This window comes from Ricinus communis, chromosome 10, assembly GCF_019578655.1.
Source record: "Ricinus communis isolate WT05 ecotype wild-type chromosome 10, ASM1957865v1, whole genome shotgun sequence".
Classification (NCBI taxonomy): Eukaryota; Viridiplantae; Streptophyta; class Magnoliopsida; order Malpighiales; family Euphorbiaceae; genus Ricinus; species Ricinus communis.
The window spans coordinates 8,252,766-8,271,222 of NC_063265.1; the positions used below are offsets into that span (position 1 = coordinate 8,252,766).

At 32.1% G+C, this 18,457-nt stretch overlaps 3 protein-coding genes across 6 annotated transcripts; 2 read left to right on the top strand and 1 right to left on the bottom strand.

Annotated features, from left to right (window-relative positions):
• Positions 1–2,874: 2,874 nt before the first annotated feature.
• On the top strand, positions 2,875–7,009 carry LOC8283077 (ER lumen protein-retaining receptor B). 3 transcript variants are annotated; one of them, XM_048379812.1, is made up of 6 exons: positions 2,875–3,206; positions 4,426–4,568; positions 5,139–5,254; positions 6,233–6,306; positions 6,405–6,468; positions 6,723–7,009. In XM_048379812.1, the coding sequence occupies exons 1-6, from the start codon at positions 3,116–3,118 to the stop codon at positions 6,757–6,759; spliced, it is 525 nt and encodes a 174-aa protein (XP_048235769.1). In that variant the 5' UTR covers positions 2,875–3,115; the 3' UTR covers positions 6,760–7,009. The 3 variants fall into 3 exon arrangements, with proteins under 3 accessions (XP_048235769.1, XP_002520019.1, XP_025013253.1); XM_002519973.4 differs by having other exon boundaries at positions 2,888–3,206; positions 4,303–4,568; XM_025157485.2 differs by lacking the exon at positions 2,875–3,206 and adding an exon at positions 3,811–3,859 and having other exon boundaries at positions 4,303–4,568.
• Positions 7,010–8,105: 1,096 nt separating this feature from the next.
• Positions 8,106–13,392, bottom strand: LOC8283078 (ERAD-associated E3 ubiquitin-protein ligase HRD1B). Its single transcript, XM_002519974.4, has 8 exons — positions 13,266–13,392; positions 12,404–12,947; positions 11,580–11,756; positions 11,116–11,265; positions 10,819–11,030; positions 9,693–9,846; positions 8,963–9,224; positions 8,106–8,443 (listed from the first exon to the last, which is right to left on the bottom strand). Exons 2-8 carry the CDS (start codon positions 12,934–12,936, stop codon positions 8,321–8,323), a joined length of 1,611 nt encoding a protein of 536 aa, XP_002520020.2. The 5' UTR covers positions 12,937–12,947; positions 13,266–13,392; the 3' UTR covers positions 8,106–8,320.
• Positions 13,393–13,876: 484 nt separating this feature from the next.
• Positions 13,877–17,677, top strand: LOC8283079 (probable NADH dehydrogenase [ubiquinone] 1 alpha subcomplex subunit 12). 2 transcript variants are annotated; one of them, XM_002519975.3, is made up of 5 exons: positions 13,877–14,086; positions 14,847–14,873; positions 15,241–15,332; positions 17,023–17,132; positions 17,204–17,677. In XM_002519975.3, the coding sequence occupies exons 1-5, from the start codon at positions 13,995–13,997 to the stop codon at positions 17,360–17,362; spliced, it is 480 nt and encodes a 159-aa protein (XP_002520021.1). In that variant the 5' UTR covers positions 13,877–13,994; the 3' UTR covers positions 17,363–17,677. The 2 variants fall into 2 exon arrangements, with proteins under 2 accessions (XP_002520021.1, XP_048225892.1); XM_048369935.1 differs by lacking the exon at positions 14,847–14,873 and having other exon boundaries at positions 13,902–14,086.
• Positions 17,678–18,457: the final 780 nt, after the last annotated feature.

Consider the following 18,457-nt stretch of genomic DNA (forward strand, 5'->3'; position numbering starts at 1 on the left):
GATGTGATGTGACGCGTGTATGTGTGTGCAATACTAATAGGAATGTTCAAGTATATCTTGTGTATCGTGTCGCTGTGCCATTGGGTCCACTTTTGTGTTCTTTTTAGAGAAAAAGGCGCAAAAAAGCCCCGATGCAACCAATAAAATACTTTTGGGCCGTTGTTCTCATCTCCTATGGTAACAACTCAGCCCTATGCCTCAAATTTCTTATGGGCCGGTTTGACTCGGACATTTCTATTAGTACCAGCCCGGTTCACAATTGTTTCTTACGTTATTTTTCATCAGATGTCTTGCTCATCTCTTCTTTTATTAAAGTAAAAGAAAGACTTCAATTTAATTATCCAACTTAATATTAGTAGCCCACCCAATTAAAATATTTTTTATCAAATTAAAGTAAATTTCCTAAATGTTAGTATAATTTAATCCTACTATCTAATGAAATATAATTAAAAATATTTCTTACCTCATCATAATAAAAAATTTAAATATTTCAGAAAAATTAATTCAGATAGTATTATTTTCGTACTGGTCTAAGATTTTTGTGAATCCGATATGTTTTATTTATATTATCTTAATAAAAATATGAAAATTTTATAATAATTACATATTGGAGTATTCTTTTTATTTCTAAGACTTTATTTCATTATTGTATTAAATTCATATCCATTTTAAATTTTTTTATCACACAGTATGAATACTATTTTTTTATCAACAAAATAATTTTTTTTAAATGAAGTTATCATATTACAATTTATTTTCAATTAAACCGCCAAATTTATGTCATACTTGATATATTTTGTTTATTGCTTATTTGATGAATACTTAAACCAATAATAATCATGCTTACTGATAGGTCCAAATTATATATAAATATTTAATGATATTTTTATATATAATATGGTAAAAATATATGTTTTTGCCTCATTTAAACTTAATTATCTATTTTCATAAAATATTGGCCAAGAGAGGAAAATATTGAACTAAATACTAAAAAAGAAGTTTAATATGATATGTTCGTGTCAACGCCCAAGATTAGAACGTATGGACTGCTATTTGCAAAGCCTGATAAAAAATTATAAGGTTCAAGGAATATTTTAATCATTTTATATAATTATTATAATTTATATTAAAAGTTTTTTATGGGATAGTATTTGGTGGAGATAAAAATACTTAAAGTCTTATCTATTATATATATTTATATTAGGTATACATCTCTAGGTAGATTTATTTAAAGGATGACTCTTCTCTGTATATATTTCAACAAAATATAATTCTAAAAAATGAGAAGAGTTTTCTCCTATCTGCTCTATGCATCTGTCCTCCATTATTATTTCTAGAGTTCTTCCATAAACACTTTAGTTTAGTTTCCATTACTATTTTTAAGATCTAATGAACTTTTCAATAAGTAAAGAATGATCACCGATCATATTCCTACTTTAAAAAATTTTGGATTTAAATAGAGCTTTTGCTTTATTGTTTTATCTCTTTTTATTTAATATATGATCATTGGGTTAAATATGTTAGACTAATTTTCATGAGTGTTTAGTTTAGTATTTTTATTTTTGTATGAATATTATTATTTATTTATTTAATAAATAAATTTGTTATCTTCATATCTTTATAAGTTTCAGTTATTATTGGTAGTTAATCATCGTATTAATTTAATAATAGTAATTATTATGAACAAATTTAGGTTAAATATATTAGAGACACCAACTTTGCTTCAATCTATATAGTTATAAGAAACTTTAGTTGCATCATTAGTTTGAGGAACTAAAGGAAAAAACACATAACTATTTCATTCATTAGATATAGACTTAAAGTAAAACAAGGACATTACTAAGTAAATAGCTAGACTAAATACTATCTTTAACATATAGTTTTAAATCATAAGCATTTGCATTTGCATTTGCATTGCATATTTAGTTATTGTTTAGTTACTTTATTTTTATAAATATTATTACCTCAAAATACTGATTTAAAGTGTTTATAACTTTTTTTATTGTTTTCTGTTAATAATTAGTCTTTATAAAAATTGGTCTCACTGAGAGATCAACCTCGTGGTAAACTTACCTTTATTACATGAACGCTTCGTGCACTTGCGAGTACTAACTTAGACACATCACTTCTAAATTATTTGATAAAAATATTTGAACCAATAATTATGATTACTAATAGAAAAATTATCCAAATAATCTTCCTAATAATATATAGAAATCTATATATGGTAGGCTATTTGCTCAAAACAATTCATTAAACGTGTCATTTTAAATTCATATTTTTTATGAGGCTCTTTCAAAATTAAATTAAAAACTTTAATTAATTTTTTTGTATGTGTAAATATAAGAAAATATTATTAGTAAATAATTCTTAACTTCTAAAATTCCATCATTTCTTATATCTTTTAAGGTAAAAAATAGTAAAGAGAAATGAAAATGAGAATTCAGAAAAAAATTTGAAAAAAAAAAATAAATTTCAAAAAATAAATCTATTGAAATCTTAATGAACAGTGAAAGAAAAATCTCGAAAATTTTTATTCATAAAAATACATAAAAAATTATTAAAATTTATAGCTACAAAATTTAATAACTTTTTAAATACTAACTTACTTGTAAAGATTTTCTAAAGTTATAATTAAATATTTTTTTATTTGTAAATATTTTTAAAAATTTATATTAAATATTTACTTATATAATTTTTTTATAATTACTATTAAATATATTTTAATTTTTAAATTCTATCAAAATTTTAAAAAATTTTAATTAAATATCCATTGCTCGTATAAGAAAATTAAACTAAAATTGACAGTTTGATTTAAAATAATGCTTATGATTAATCAAATCATCACTTGCAGTTCTCTCAACGTACAGCAGCATTTATTGGAGTCTGAAGTCAAAAGTCACGCGCGGCCAAAGCGCGTGCTCTATCATTTGAGTCAACCATAAAACCCCTAAACAACGGAAAGAGAAGACACTGAGGTCTCGATCGATTTTTTTTTTTTTTTTTGTCTTCTAACAGAAAAGAGAACTCTAAACACAGTAAACACTAGACACCAGACACAGAGCAAAACGCAAAACAGAAAAAAAGAAAAAAGGAAAAAAAAAAAGAAGCAACGATGAACTTGTTCCGGTTTGCTGGGGACATGACCCACCTCCTAAGTGTAGTGGTTCTGCTTCTCAAGATTCGCAAAATGAAATCTTGTGCTGGTATAATATGAATTTATCCATATATACACCTTTTTTTTTTCTTGCTTTTCACTTTTGCTTTTGCCATTTTAGGTACCTTTTGCTCTCTGTTTCTTTTTGTCTTCCATTTTTCTTGAAGATTTTTTAAAACCCAATTTTGTTCTATCTAAGTTGGTGCTCAATCATATCTCATTTTTTGGGGTTAAGAATTTCTTTTTGTCCTTTTTCTTTTTGCAGCAAGTGTCAGTGCAGCTCATTTTATGAACTTAAATCCTTTTCGTGTTTTAGTGCTTGTTAGATCTTTAGGATAAAACTCCAAGGACCCATTTGTACCATTTGATTCTTTTTTGCTTTAATCTTCTTTTTATCATTCGTAACTTTGCTTTATTTATAATTATTTCATTTGCATTCCGTACACTATTACCTGGTACTTGTTTGATCATTTGTACATTGGGAAAGATGAGCGAGTAGCCTATCTCTCAATATCTAGAAATTTCTCTCTCTCTCTCTCTATATATATATATATATAATATATATATATATATGTATGTATGTATGTACATATATTCTATTCATTTGGTTATTTTGACATCTTTGTTTAACTTCTTTGTATTTGATGGAAATTTACAAGGTTCGTATACAAGTTTTTGGAACTTAGATGGAAAATTTACAAGGTTCGTATACAAGTTTTTGGAACTTAGATTTTGGTTTTCTTCAAGAAGGTAAAAGAAAGAGCCTATTAGTTTAATTTTATTGAGGAAGCTTATAAAAAATGGGTGCTTTATGTGAGGCTGCTCTATGGGTTTAAGTTTGAGAACTTTAATTTCCAAAGTTGTTGTTTGGTGCTAATTTGTTCAAGGTAGTGATAAAACGAAAGTGCTTTTTTTTTTTTTTCTTTTTCTTGAATATCTGGTTTTGTGGATTTCATTCAAATTTTCTTGATCATTGTCTTTGTAAACCCTGCTTTTGTCAAGTTTATTGGAAGACATTCCTGAATTATGTCTGCTTTTAATGTGCACACTGTAAATATTTTGGGACATGATCTTGTATAAAGAAGTATTTGATTTGAGGCCTTTTTCTAGGAAAATGACTTTATTAATGAAGCTTATTCTCTCAGGAATTTCATTAAAGACTCAAGAATTGTATGCCATAGTTTTTATCACTCGGTATCTTGATTTGTTCACGAAGTACTACTCGCTCTACAACAGTATAATGAAACTAGTATTCATTGGAACTTCAGTTGGAATTGTCTGGTACATGCGCTACCATAAAGTTGTGAAGCAAACCTACAGCAAGACTGAAGATACTTTTAGACATTATGTTCTAATCCTTGCATCCTTTGTCCTTGCCCTTCTGGTTCACCGTTCCTTAGGTGTGATTGAGGTGTGTAATATTCTTTCCTAAACGGGTATATGTATATGCATCTTGTTTCTCAGTTGCTAAGGGGGAGTTTGAAAACTTAATCACTACTGAAATAGATTACAGAAAAAAATCTGTATTATCTTTTCGCAATCCATGTTCAATCGACCAGAATTTTGGATTTATGTACATCTGACTTCCTACATCTCAGAGTTCAACATGTTTAAGCCCATCTTTAGAGAAAGAAAAAAAACTCAGCCTATTAAGATGCTCTGGAAATCTGTTTAACACTTTACCAAGCTGCCTTCAATGCTGTTTAATATTTATTTGTAATCGACAACCACAACCAAAACCCAATTTCTTCATATTCCATGGCATTTTCACCCCCGTGATTTGTCATTCCCTTGAAATATTTATTTCCCATAATGGTGCACTAATCGTTTTCCGTTTCACTCAAGTTTTATATAATGTCTAAATGCAAAGTGTATCTCTTTGGTGTTTCCTTAGCGCTCTTTCTTTCTTTTTCTTTTTTTGTTTTTACTTATTTCAAAGGGGACTGAAAACAGTGATTTACTTAATTATCACTTGTGATAGGTTTTGTGGGCATTCTCCATTTATCTTGAAGCGGTGGCTATCTTACCTCAGTTGCTACTACTGCAAAGATCAAGGAACATTGACAACTTGACTGTAAATTATGTTTTCCTTCTTGGGTATGTATTAGTTCTCTTAAAGCTTTGCAGCTTCTCCTTTTATCCACAACCTTGCAGTTATCTTTCATTTACAGTCCTATGCAAATGCATGACCTTTTCTTTTCCATCAACTCTTTTCCCTTTGTCTGAGCACACACTGAAGATCATTATTCAGAATGTGGGTGTACCCTACACAATGCAGAATTTGAATAGATTCACTTTCTCATGCATAAGATGAAATTTGGCACTGTAGGTGTAGGACTTAAAAAGGCCATTCATATTTAGAATGCTCGTCAAGAGTTGGAGAGCAATGAAAGTAGTTTAACACAGGTTTTATAACGGTAGCATCTTTTAGCCCCAACATTTCACAATGTGCAGAATATTTTTAAATCAATTTAAATTGCCTTGCAAAAGCTCAGCGTGCAATGTTCCAACAGTTGGAATCAATGATTCTGTTAAAAGAATATGCTAAAACCTGGTTATAATCCAAAAACGATGTTTGAACAGAATTATGCAGTGATGTGGATGCTGAATTACCAATCCATCATTTCCTCCATGTATTGAATGGAATTTTAGTAATGCAGTGTAAAGAGTGGGCTCTAATTGTGTTATGAGGTGACTACTTTATCATGACTTCCATAAGAATCCTCTGTAAGCTACTTGGTCTCAGGTCATGATGGTTTGATCTTAGAACTATCTGATTTCTGATGCCCCCAAAATGTTATTGCTTTAAAGAAGGTTAAAAAGGGATTGATATCAGTATCATAAAAGGTGAAGTATTGAGTTTTTGCAGATTGCGCAATGAGGAGATGCTTTTACCTTGGTCTATCTAACATCTTTGAGTTGCAGATGTAAAACTGATAGCTGAAGGACACTTATATCTTACTTCTTAAAGAAATGCCATTATGGATTTATTCTTTTCTGCATTGTTTATTTATTTAATTTTACTCGTTCATTTTCTTTTTAATCTTTATCTTTTGTCTTTTATTTTCTGTACAGTGCTTACCGGGCCTTGTATGTCTTCAATTGGGTTTATCGCTTCTTTGTAGAAGGAGTTAAAGTCCGCTGGATACGTAAGTTGTTTCGCCTCCTGATAGCAACTTGCACTATTTCATTTAAATGATGTTATTAACAAGAGTGTTTTTTGTTTTTCCCTCAAATGCCAAAACAGCTTGGATTTCAGGCCTGGTTCAGACTGCTCTATATGCTGACTTTTTCTACTACTATATTAAGAGGTAATTTTCCTTCTCTATTTTTAAGTTCCCCAAGTATCTTCCTGTCAGATAAAATGATCCTTTAAATCCATTCCCATTAAAAGAAAATGTGAGATGGAGTAGCAGCAGCAGCTTCAGTAACACCATAATTCCTCTTCGCGTGCTATTAGTTGCCACTTTCTGTAAAGAGATTGCCCTTTGGAACTTGAATCTTCCTTCCTTTGTGGTGCTCTACAAGAACATTTGAGCCTAACGTTTACCTTTTTCGGCTGCAGTTGGAGGAATCACGAGCAGCTTAAACTCCCCGAATGAAGTGCAGCTAAAACTCCTCTTGGAAGGTTATACTGACAAAGAACAGAAGCTCATGCAACAATGGTAGGGAATTATAGATGAGACATATTCGTAAGCTTTGGTAATTAGCTTCTAAATGAGCAGAAAAACTTTGCTTTTATTAGAGGCACTGCCCTTGAAGGGGATTACTGATTATGTACATATAGCCCGGGAATAATATTTTGTAGAATAACCAAATTTGAGTAAAGTATTTTCTGACTCGTTCAAAACATGGGTGAGCTTCTAGTTTTATATAGTTATTAGATGAGATTATAGTCTTTAATGATTAATTTTATGATTAGGATGAGGAGCTGTAGTATTTATTACAGTTATTAGTTAATTTATTAGGATTAGGTTGTTTAGTAAATATCTCAAAATTATAAAGGGTATTTTTATCCCTTTATACGCTTCTCTGCTCAATCTATTTTTATTCATACACTTGACTTTCTTATATTTAATATTTAATATTTAATAAATTAATAATTATTATTAATTGATATATTTTTTAGAAACCAATTTCTTTTTTTTTATGGGGTAATTCATAATCTATTTAATCTTAATAAATTAAGTTATTTATTAATTATTAATAATTAGAGAGCAATAAATGATTTATTAGTGACAACACCAACTTTAATCTATACATTAGAAAATGCTATCATATTAAATCTTTATTTTTAAATTTATTTGAGAAAATTGAAAGAAAACCTAGAATATGAGCTTGTAAAAATCTCAGTTATTATTGGTATAAAACATTTTGAAATTTATTAGAGCATGATCTTTCTAAAGAATCGCTTTCAATAATTCTATTGAATTAAGTCATAAATATTTATTTGAGAGCACAGACTATTTTATTTAATAATAATTTATCGGCTTTTATAATTATCTCGTGGTTTTCAATTTTCATAAATTTGGCAAACTAATATATTTAATATTCAACAATTTTTCAATCTATGATATATATTAATAATAAATTAGAAAGTTGATTGTCTTTTAGAGATGAGTCACCATTCCAAATCGACCACTAACATTATCTTAAAGCTTTTCTTGTTTCTTGTATGAAATCAAGGGGTAAAAAGAAAAATAGGTCAATTTTTTTTATTTTTTTTTTGAGTAATAAATATAAGGTTTTTTTGTTTTTTTAGAATCTATTGTCCTCGAATATTGAGGATGTGAACCACAAGAAAATCTACTGCTCAAGTAAATTTGATAGCATATATGCTTTCTGTAAAAGCAAAGTTAGGATTGTTTAGGGGCAAAATGCTTTTAGATATTTGAGAACTTTAACCAGTAAACATCTTGAATGAATACTTATCTGAAAAGAAAAAAAAAAAAAAAAAGAATCTTTCTTTCTTCACCAGAAAAACCTTAACAGGAAAAAAGAGATAAAAAATAAAAGACGCAGCTCCCCAGAGAGGGAGCTACAATCGTAAAGCATTCCTAGGATCTTCTCTAATTCTTCTTTACTCCTATACATACAAGATTCTGTTTGGCCTCATGATACAACTACAATTGCTCCAGGATTAGGCATCACTCTCTCCGATGACTACTCGGATGAGGATGATGATGCAACTGCCTTGCCTTTGCTATCTGATGATGTTGCAGGATCCGTATGAATGCTATCCTCGGCTTTTGGCTGATGTAGAAGCTGGAGCTGCCTTTGCAGGACCTACAGGGAGACAAATTAACAATAATGTTAAGAATACAAGATAACACGATCAATGATGTTCTCCATGCTTCATGTTTAATGCTTGAGGAAGTGAAACAAGCATCCAAGAAAACTGTCGCTGTTGTTCTATGTGTGCATGCACGCAAAGAAACCTATTTTCTGAAGTAAATAATCTATCCATCGATTTCTTTTTTAGTTTGAAACAATAGTGTTTAAATTTTAGAGTTAATTCACTGTTCAATAAGCATGTCAGTTTCGGTTGGTCAGACGTGAACTCCCTGCACATGGGATTGAGGCAAACTCAAACCCTGAAAGTTCATTTCTTGTTCACATGTCATGTCCAAAACCACTTGACCTTGCTATGCGTCTACGTTACTACACTTGCAGCATAATTGACAAGAAAGGTTAAATGCCCACAGATAAGATTGCTACCTTGTTCAAAATTTCAAGTAACTCACAGAAACACATTTAAATACATAACATAGAACAAGAATTTCATGAGAAGGAAATAAATGGCACCTCAATCTGGTATTGAAGAAACTTTTTCTGAGCTTCCAACTCACAGTTTGGCATATTCCCTAATCTCTCTCCTTGTGCTCCACCGTCATTAGGTACCTGAAAGGGTACAAAAACACACTGGGGAAACTGTGGGAGGGTCAAGTTTGAAGGTCCAGCATGGAATGCAGGCTGCGGCTGTGATTGTCCTACAAAAGCCTGTTCTCCACCAGTAGGGTCAGCCAAAGGCCTTTGAGCTTGGGGGAGCAAGGCATATCCAGGAGACCTGCACAAAGTATGAAAATAAGGTAAAAAATGGGAAATAAACATAAGACTGTCATCACAGGGCCTCTACCATCTTGAAAGAAGCAAAGAATTAAGAGTCAGGAAACAAGAAAACTGAAAGCACTTTAATATACTAAGGTCTACTTGCATACAGGGTATAGTTAGTTGACCAAAACCTAATACATTCTGTTCAATGCATTTCTGCAGTGCTTTATGTAAACAGAACTAAAAGGGAAACAGATATTCACTACTTTGGGATGCCAAGCTTAGATTTCGATATCCAAAGCACTTCTACATTTTTTGGGTAGATTTCAGACAGGGAAATGTGACGTGCAATGCACATCTTTTTTGCACTTATTGGCTGTCCATGGACAAAATGACCAAGTTTAGTTAAGGCAGTGGGTCAATAGGGCATACACATTTGTGATGCCAACATATAAGTGTACTTTTGCGGCATACAAGCGCATACCATACTAGAGTGTTTGCAGAAGGGTAAACAAAAGATTTCTCATATAGAGAGGCAGCAGCAGCAGCAGCTTGGATTCTAGCTTGATGCCTGCTCAAATTGTCATCAGCTATACCACCTATAGAGCCCTGAGTTCCTGGATTTGCAGCGCCTGTCCCTGTTACAAATTTCAAAATTTAACCAATGTTAAAAAAGACGAACACGCTGAACAATATAAAACCAATAAAGCAAAAGATTCAGCTAGCAAAAAACAAATCACATCATAAAATGAAAAATTGAGCAAAATTGGAAAAAAGAACCGAAAAACACCATCCTTTCAATTATATTTTATTGCAATAAAATAATGCAAGTGCAGAAGTTCAGTATGGATCATCTTAACTTCTAGAAGGCTTTAACAAATCTAATCAAACAAATTGATGCAACTAAAAGAAACAAAAGAGTAGAAGCAAAAGCCGTCAAAACTGGCAAGAAACTCTGATGTAGGAGCAAAATGAGTAAATAGCTATCCCATGATAATTCACTTCATTACATCTTATGTCAAAGTTATAAAACCAAAATGATTACATGATTTAACAAACTTTACGTCTGAATTTCATTTAAATTTATACCATCTATTAAATATGTTGATGATGCCTTTTCAAGATGCTTATCAAGACAATGTGAAAGTGAGTGTAACCGCAAGCTGGGTGGCAGGGGGATTAAAATAGCAACTTACAAGTTCAAAGCATTTTAGAATGTTCAATAAGTTAACATTTCCCAAAATCATTAATGATCGACTTAAAAATCATATTAAGAGATGCAAGTTCAAAAGGATTCAATTAAGCAATTTCTATCCCCTCAGAAGTAGTTTTGTTTAAGATCAACTTATCAAGAAAAGTACATTAGTCCAAGAAGAATATATTTTCCTAATTTGACCAAAACAACTCATCTTATGTGGAAACTATGTTCTATAGCAGTCTGTTACTCTAGGATCTACATTATGTAACAAAAATAACTACATTTCTCTCAATGTTGAAAATTAAGAATTGTATTAACTTTGTACCTAAGAGATTATACCAATCTGATTAGTTCAAAAAACAAATAGGTTTTTCAAGAACAATAAAAAAGTAGTAGTAATATATCTAATTACCCTGTCGATGAGCTTCTGACTGTGATCCATGCTGCCCTCCAGCTGTATTTATATCATGCTGAGTTGGTGGTACAACTAGGGCTCTGCATGTAGGGCAAGTATGTTGTCTTTCCAACCATGAACGGAGACAGTGGACATGAAAAAGATGCCCACAAAGTAATTTTTTCGCTGTGGTCATCTCTTCACGACAAATAATGCAGGTTGCGTCACTTCTGCATATTCATAAGAAGCAATCAAGAATGCTGATCTAAATGAATATTTATAATCAACAAAATGCTGGATAAATCCTAAACTCACGCATTAAGCTCTTCAGGTGTTGCATCTGGAAATCGATCATTCATATTTGAAGTGATCTTCCGATAACGAATGTAATCAGCAACACGAATTTTAAAGTTTCTGAATGTCTCATAAAGCTCCCGTATTAAGTGCAAGGGCACTCCATAGTTCCTACAGAAAAAAACTCATTAATCGAAAATTAGGAAGCTTATTAGGGGGCCAATATAAGCAAAATCATGTAATTTAGCGGCTGCATTATGATCTGCAACATCAAACAGAAATTTCTTTTATACAAAAAAATATTCGTGGAAACCTTGGGACATACTAGTTGAGCATCAAGTAAACAATTACAGTTCTCATCCACCTTGACAAAATCAAATCAAATAACAATGTAGACAAGCATATGTATAAAACTCAGAACAAGATAAACTGCATATACATATAATATGACAGTGTAAGAACTAAGGTTGAACTTGATTACTTACATGAAAATCACGAGGAAGAAGCAAAGATACATAGACAAGTGAAGCAAGTCCCGTATAAGTTCCAAGTAGAAAGTGTAGACTGCCTTTCTTTCCCATTGTCCTTCCATTAGCATGTCACTGACATAGAAAACATATTTTACAAAAGTGGAGACTGTTGTTGTTGCTAGTATCATATACCTAAGACACCAAAAGTAAACATTAGCGATATAGCAAATGCTTAAGGAAAAAGAGTCTGAAATAACATCCAATTCTTTAAATACAAAGCACAAGATCTAGTAACTATGTCATTACACTTATCAAAATGATAGGCATTTGGTCTTACTCAGACAGTGTTATCTAAGTTCACAAAAAGTTCCAAATTATCACTTTTTAGTTCCAAAGCATTTTATTTTGATATTGCAGGAGATTTGCTTCTAAGCACATAAATAAACTAGAGTTGTTCCCGTAGTCCAAGGGTACCAAAATAACAAAGCTCAATTAGCCTCTATAAAGTCCAGATCAAATCAACTTAATTTACTGTTTATTTCTTTACCTAGTCATGTATCTAAATTGTCCATCTTCAATCTATCTTCAATACTCTATTGTAGAGCTCTAATTGCATCTCTCCTAAAAATTTTCTTCCCTTTTCCTGAATGACACTCAACATAGAACAAAAACCCTACCCACATCATGCTGCAGCTAGCATGTTCAATTCACAACTTAATACTTTATAAAGGCAAGTATACAAAACTTAATATTGTGAAGGTCAATAACAGAACCACAAATGTTAACCAAATGGAAGCAATTAGAAAGAAAGATAAAAACATAAAAGTTAAATAACTTACTCAAAGGAGAAGAACAGAGAAACTGAAGCCTGCCGTGTTTCTAATAAAAACTTGATAGAGCTGTACAAAAACAGACTATCTAAAAGAAGAAGGAAGCCCAGAAATGAAACTATCCGAATATGTGATAACATGGGAACTGTTGGGGTTGTCTCAATGTATTCAACTCTCTTCTGGGCTAACCAATGCAATGCCTTAATTAACAACAAAGCCGTAACCATAGCAAGAAACGTCACCGAGAAGTCCTGCCTAAAAATAGTAATAGCAAACAGAATTTCCATAACCTCCCTCCAAGATTGTTCATTCAACCTTTCAACTTCAGCTTCGCGGAGAGAACCAAGGAACACTCGCTTAGTTAATTGCCACAGAATGCACATAATAACAAGTCCCATGTTAAGAAGAAGAACTAGATTAATCTTAGAAGTTGATAGATAAACCATTGCTGGATAGAACTGGCCTCTACTATTGAATGCATGGTAGATCACTGCTATTGTTGCAATCAAACTGAGACTTGCATATGTTCGCATCCGCATCATTCTCCGCAGCTCTGTTTTTGCACAAAATCACTCAATCTATCATTCAATAGATACATTTAAATTATTTAAAACATGTAATCTATCAAATTAAAGAAAATACTTCGAATTTTCAATTTCTTTCACGTTTATATCGATTTCGCACGAACCAAACATACATATTTACGAAAATTCATTCATGATACATCCAATTAGAGAAGATAAAGTCTGACCTAAAAACACGACATGAAATCATCTTTGAATCAAATAAAAAGGAAAATCATTCAAGTCAAAGTAAAATAAAAACTTAATAATTGATAATAACCATTGATGACATTCAAAATTAACAGTACCTGTTCAGAATTTCTTCGATTTCTGCAAAATTCGAAATAATTAACGCTTAGGCATATAATATGAACGTAGCGTTAATGTGTATGTTTGTTTCGCGTCACCCCGGCCAATAAGAATAAACCACGTGTAGCACTTAGATTTGGATCTTGACCCGATTATTGTTTATCTGTTCCGGGTCGAACTAATGACACACGTGTGAAGCATTGCCAACTTGAAACTGAAAAAATAAAACAGAGTTAATTCTTTAATTGCTAATACACCCTTGAGGTTCACTTTAGTGTGCATTTTGTTCATACTGTTGTAAAATTAATAATTTTAGACCTTTATATTATATGACTGATAAAAATGTAAAGTGATCTTGCAAAATAAATAGTTAGATTGTAAAAGCTACAAAATAAAAACTTTACTTAACTGTCTAAATATAAAATTATGATAAATTAGTATATAAATAATTAAATAGGTTAAATTTTAAATTATGATTTGAAAAAAATTAAAATAAGAATGTATATTAAATAAGAACATAAGTGTTAATTTTTCAAGCAAGGGGACCAAAATGTATACTAAGCAAAATCTTAAGGATGTTTTAGTAGTTAATCTTATAAAATAAAACAGAAAAAACAATAACAATAAACAAGGTAAAAAAAGATACAAGGGATTCTTAAAGAAAAATAAGATACAAGGGAGAAAATAAAAATAGAGCGAGAGAGAGAGAGAGAGACAGAGAGACGGAGATGGCATTGACGGTGGTGAAGGGAGCCTTGAAGTCGATCAGAGAGAAAGGTCTTGGCACCTTTCTTCGAGAGCTCAAAGAAGAAGGCTACTTGTCAGTTTGCATTTCTTGTTCTCTTGTTTATAAGTTTTTCAATTTGATTCATATAATAGCTATGTAATCTCCGATGAATGAAAGATAAAAGAAAAAGGGTACTGATGAATAATGCATTTTGATTCAATATTGTGTTCTTATGTTATTGGGTATCTGAAAGATCTCAGCTTTTACTGAACATGTTTTATATTTTATTTATTTTCTCGTTCCCTTGGCAATTATTGAGAGTCGGTCCTTTTTCTAGGGTTGGATAATTCTAGCTTCTGTTTGGTAGCTTGGTGTCCTGATATCTCAAGAAAGAAATTTCTGAGAAATGGAGTCCTAGAGCTAGCTAAGGAAATTGCTTTTTCTTGAGCGCTGTTACTGCCGGGACAACTGAATTTAACAGTTTCCGAGAGATATTCTATGTGCAAAGCAAGCTCATATTGAGCAGAGGGCATTGAGATTTTTGAACTATTAGATAGTAGGAAAACAAATTCTGAAATTTTCATTAATAATGCTTTTATTTACTTGGATTAAATTTGTGAACCATAATAAGATAAACATGGGGTTTTTGTGTTTATGGATTTATAAATATACCTATTTCGTCTATTGAAGTGTTCCCATTAGTGATCTTGAATGTTTTGTTGTTTATATATAACCTAAGCAGTTCATTGTCTTTTTTTCTTTTATACATCTTGGCTGTTATTTTAGTTGATTTTATTTTTGAGCTTTACTGATTAATTATTCATTTTGCTTCCTTTCTGTTAACATCTTTCAGGAGGTGCCTTGCTGATGGAAATTTGTTGCAAGTTAAAATCTCTTGACTACTGTAGTTTTGTTGGTTAGAGATTGTTTCACAAAAGTATACTTATGTGCTCAGCTTGATGAAATTGGGGCCCTTGATATAATTTGATTTGGAATTTCTTGTTCTTTTTTATTTTTATTTTTTTTTAATTTTCAATATATTGTATATAGCCTGAGCAGGGCTATCTTTCTGTATACTGTTGTCTTCTTTTCTGTTTTAAGTTCTTTATTGATTTTGTTTGTGTTCTTTTACTTCTAGTAATTATTTAAATCTTTTGTTAGCCTTTATCTTGAGCATCTTTCTTCTTGTTCTATTTTCAGTAAACTATCATCTGTTTGTTTAATTGTAATTTATTGAATTATTTTAGGCAAACCAAAATCCACAACATAGGGGCAACACTTGTGGGGGTTGACAAATTTGGTAACAAGTATTATGAGAGACTTCAAGACATGCAATTTGGTTAGTGTTCTTTCTAGTTTCATTTGATATACTTCTTTAAGAGTGCATTATACTATTGAAAATGACGGGAAAATCATTCTTTCCGGTGTAATTGCACCAGTTGCCATTTACTAAGGTCTTGAGGTTATGTTCCTGATTGTTTCTAAATATTATTAGTGGCTGAATTGTTTAATTGGCTTTTCTTATTGATGGTGCTGCCGTATTTGTTCAGTTGTTACACAAGATCAGATGCCAGGAGATAAGCCGGTCTTGCCTTGTGCGTTTAATTGTTGTATTCTTGTATTGAATGTGTATCTAGAAGTCTTTCTTTCTTTCTTCCTTTACACTCTCATGAGCCATGGTGCAGATGTGATTTAAGAACACAAACCAAGCTGCTGAAGTGGCAAAGGATAGTAGCATGTAATGGAGGTCTCTACCCAAAGAAGAAAGTCTTAAGAAATCTAGCTCCTGTCTCTTCCCGAATTTACCATAGAAGCTGATTTCCCTCAACGCCATGGGGTCCATTTCTATCAAAAGTATAAATGAACCATTAGCTTTTCCTTCTTTTGCATGTAGTTGTTCTTGGATTTTTAAGTGGAATTTTGAACAGGTTTAAAAGGTATTCATACCCTAAAATTTCTCTCAGTCACTTCTTTTCATGCAGTATAAAACCATCAATTCATTAGTATCCGACATAAGTGGAAGTGAGAATTCATAATAATTTCAAAGGATTTAAGTTTAAAAATCGCTTCCATATCGTTAATCAATGTTACAACTGATAGATTGCATAACAAAATCAATTATAGTTTTATATTATCTTCTCAGATGTGAACTTTTGCTCATTCAATCAAGAGTTGTTGGATCAACCACTGATAAAGTTAACCAGATAGAGTCTTTTCCAATGTATTGTTGGTATCATGGTGTTAGCAGATGCTACAGCCAATCCTGTTGAGCGCCTGTCTAGTAGTCAGTGAAGCATTGCAAATGTTCTTCTGTTGTTTGGAAAAAATGGAGATGTCAACCCAGCATCTTATCCTAGAAAAGTCTCTTCTCTGATTTTAGATTAAGATATTTTTTTCCTTCCTCTGAGAGAGGGCTTATTGAATCTATATTTTTTAAACCATGATCAGTTTTTCTTGTTCTCATCCATATGTCCTGAATAGGTGGGGAAAAAAAAAGCTGGTTATGTTTTTGTTTTTTTATGTGCCTATTTTAGTGATTTATCAGTGTTCTCATTTTTGCTTAACTTGGCACTCAGGTGAAGGTCTATTTATTCTTTACCATACACCATGTCTGATCATACTGCATTTTGAAAACACTGATACACTCAATAAGTTTATAGAGATATGAGGTGTTTTCTGACAAACATTACGAGTCTACCTGAAAAGCTTCTTTGTTTTTCCCTGCCTTGTTGTTTCTTTTGTTTTAAACTTTTCTGTAAAGATGGAACATGAGACGGATGAATATGAAAAATATGAGTGGGTCGTGGCTGTAGTTTGATCCTTTCCTGCATATTTGTGCTAGGATTGCTTATATTGATCAACAGATGAGATGACAAGTACTACCATCTCAGAGAGTCTAGTTGAAAATATCAATACCCTAGAAAATCAGCACCAATTTGAAAAGTAGCAGGAGAGTGTTATTATTCATTGTTCTTATCACATACATTTTGTGCCTGGTGTGTTTAACGAGATAATGTGACATTCTATAGGAAGGCACCGGTGGGTCGAATATGCAGAAAAGAGCCGGTACAATGCTTCTCAGGTGCCACCAGAATGGCATGGTTGGCTTCATTTCATAACTGATCACACAGGAGATGAGGTAATCCATCTTTAACTTTGATGAAATGTAACAGGCAGATGCATGCTAATTAATACTTACTTCTGTTGCAGCTCTTGATGCTGAAACCTAAGAGGTACGGAGCTGAGCACAAGGAGAATCTTTCTGGAGAAGGTGAGGAGTTTATATACCACTCCAAAGGACATGCGCTCAATCCTGGTCAGAAAGACTGGACCAGGTATCAACTTTGGCAACCAACGAAGACACAGTAATATTTGGGTCCACCAACTTATGTAAACTTGGAATGATGGCAATTTAAATCTGAAGATCCATGAATAAATTGCATGTGTTTATCCGGGGCCATAGAGCTTTTGGATTTGTTTTTCTCAAAAGTTACTTTAAATGTCAACTTCATACACTCGGATTGATGAAACCTTAGTTTGGAATGTTGGGCCACATAGAAGTATCAGCTGATGCAATGCAGTTAATTGGTTTTAGTTGCTGGAGTACTTTGGTGTTTTGAGCTGGAAACTATTGTAAAGAAAATAGTGTTGAGACACAATAAATCTTCATTGTTCCTTGTTCAATAAGTGGTTTAGAATGGCAGAAAATCTCAAAGAACAATCAGGGTTTGTCATCTCCCTTTTTCCTTGTTCGTGTAGAAGGGAAGAAAATCTCAAAGAAAATCATACACCCCTTCCTTTTACCGCCTGTATTTATGCTAGATAGTCACAGCTGACAACCAAAAAAGAAACAGGAAACAACAAAAAGAAAAACCATAATGATTACCCTCAGAAGTTATCTGTAATGCTGAACTCAATTGTAAAGGCGCATATAGCTTGTAAAGTTGATGAAATCATTGTGGTAAAAACTGAGACTACAGGAAAGTGCTAATTATTTGAATATATTCCTGAATTGCAATTACCGTAATGCAAGCAAATCCTACGTTTAACAGCCTAAAATGGGACTTGAGTGGAAGGCATTACCAAGAAAATAAAGAAGGATTCAACTGAACATGGAGCTTAGTGATTTGAATGGCAGGTAAACTCTTTTCTGTTTTTCGCTTTTTGAGCATTTATTATAACCAGAATAGCAGCTTCTATCACGGAGGTACTGCTGTATGAATTTGGATCGTTTGTTTTAAATATGTCTGCTTGGCCTAACCATGGCCAACAAAAGAGACGCCATGTAGATAAAAAGCACACAATTAGACATGTTTCATGTGCTGTCTCTCTTCTTCCCTCCCCTCCCTCCTTCAGACATATCATGTATGCAACTAAGAAGCATGAATACAAACACGGACACGTCGATACGATTATTTCTAAAAATGTAGAATCCGATATGAGAAGGCACACTTAATAAATAAT

Excerpts from the sequence above, each read along its gene's own strand:
- LOC8283077 (XM_002519973.4), top strand. The coding sequence starts at position 3,116 with ATGAACTTGTTCCGGTTTGCTGGGGACATGACCCACCTCCTAAGTGTA. Across the intron at positions 3,207-4,302 it reads CAAAATGAAATCTTGTGCTG|GAATTTCATTAAAGACTCAA; the intron begins GTATAATATGAA and ends TTATTCTCTCAG. Across the intron at positions 6,469-6,722 it reads TTCTACTACTATATTAAGAG|TTGGAGGAATCACGAGCAGC; the intron begins GTAATTTTCCTT and ends TTTCGGCTGCAG.
- LOC8283078 (XM_002519974.4), bottom strand. The coding sequence starts at position 12,936 with ATGATGCGGATGCGAACATATGCAAGTCTCAGTTTGATTGCAACAATA. Across the intron at positions 11,757-12,403 it reads TCTCTGTTCTTCTCCTTTGA|GTATATGATACTAGCAACAA; the intron begins GTAAGTTATTTA and ends TTGGTGTCTTAG. Across the intron at positions 11,266-11,579 it reads TTCTTCCTCGTGATTTTCAT|GAACTATGGAGTGCCCTTGC; the intron begins GTAAGTAATCAA and ends TTTTTTCTGTAG.
- LOC8283079 (XM_002519975.3), top strand. The coding sequence starts at position 13,995 with ATGGCATTGACGGTGGTGAAGGGAGCCTTGAAGTCGATCAGAGAGAAA. Across the intron at positions 14,874-15,240 it reads CTTGCTGATGGAAATTTGTT|GCAAACCAAAATCCACAACA; the intron begins GCAAGTTAAAAT and ends GAATTATTTTAG. Across the intron at positions 15,333-17,022 it reads ACTTCAAGACATGCAATTTG|GAAGGCACCGGTGGGTCGAA; the intron begins GTTAGTGTTCTT and ends GACATTCTATAG.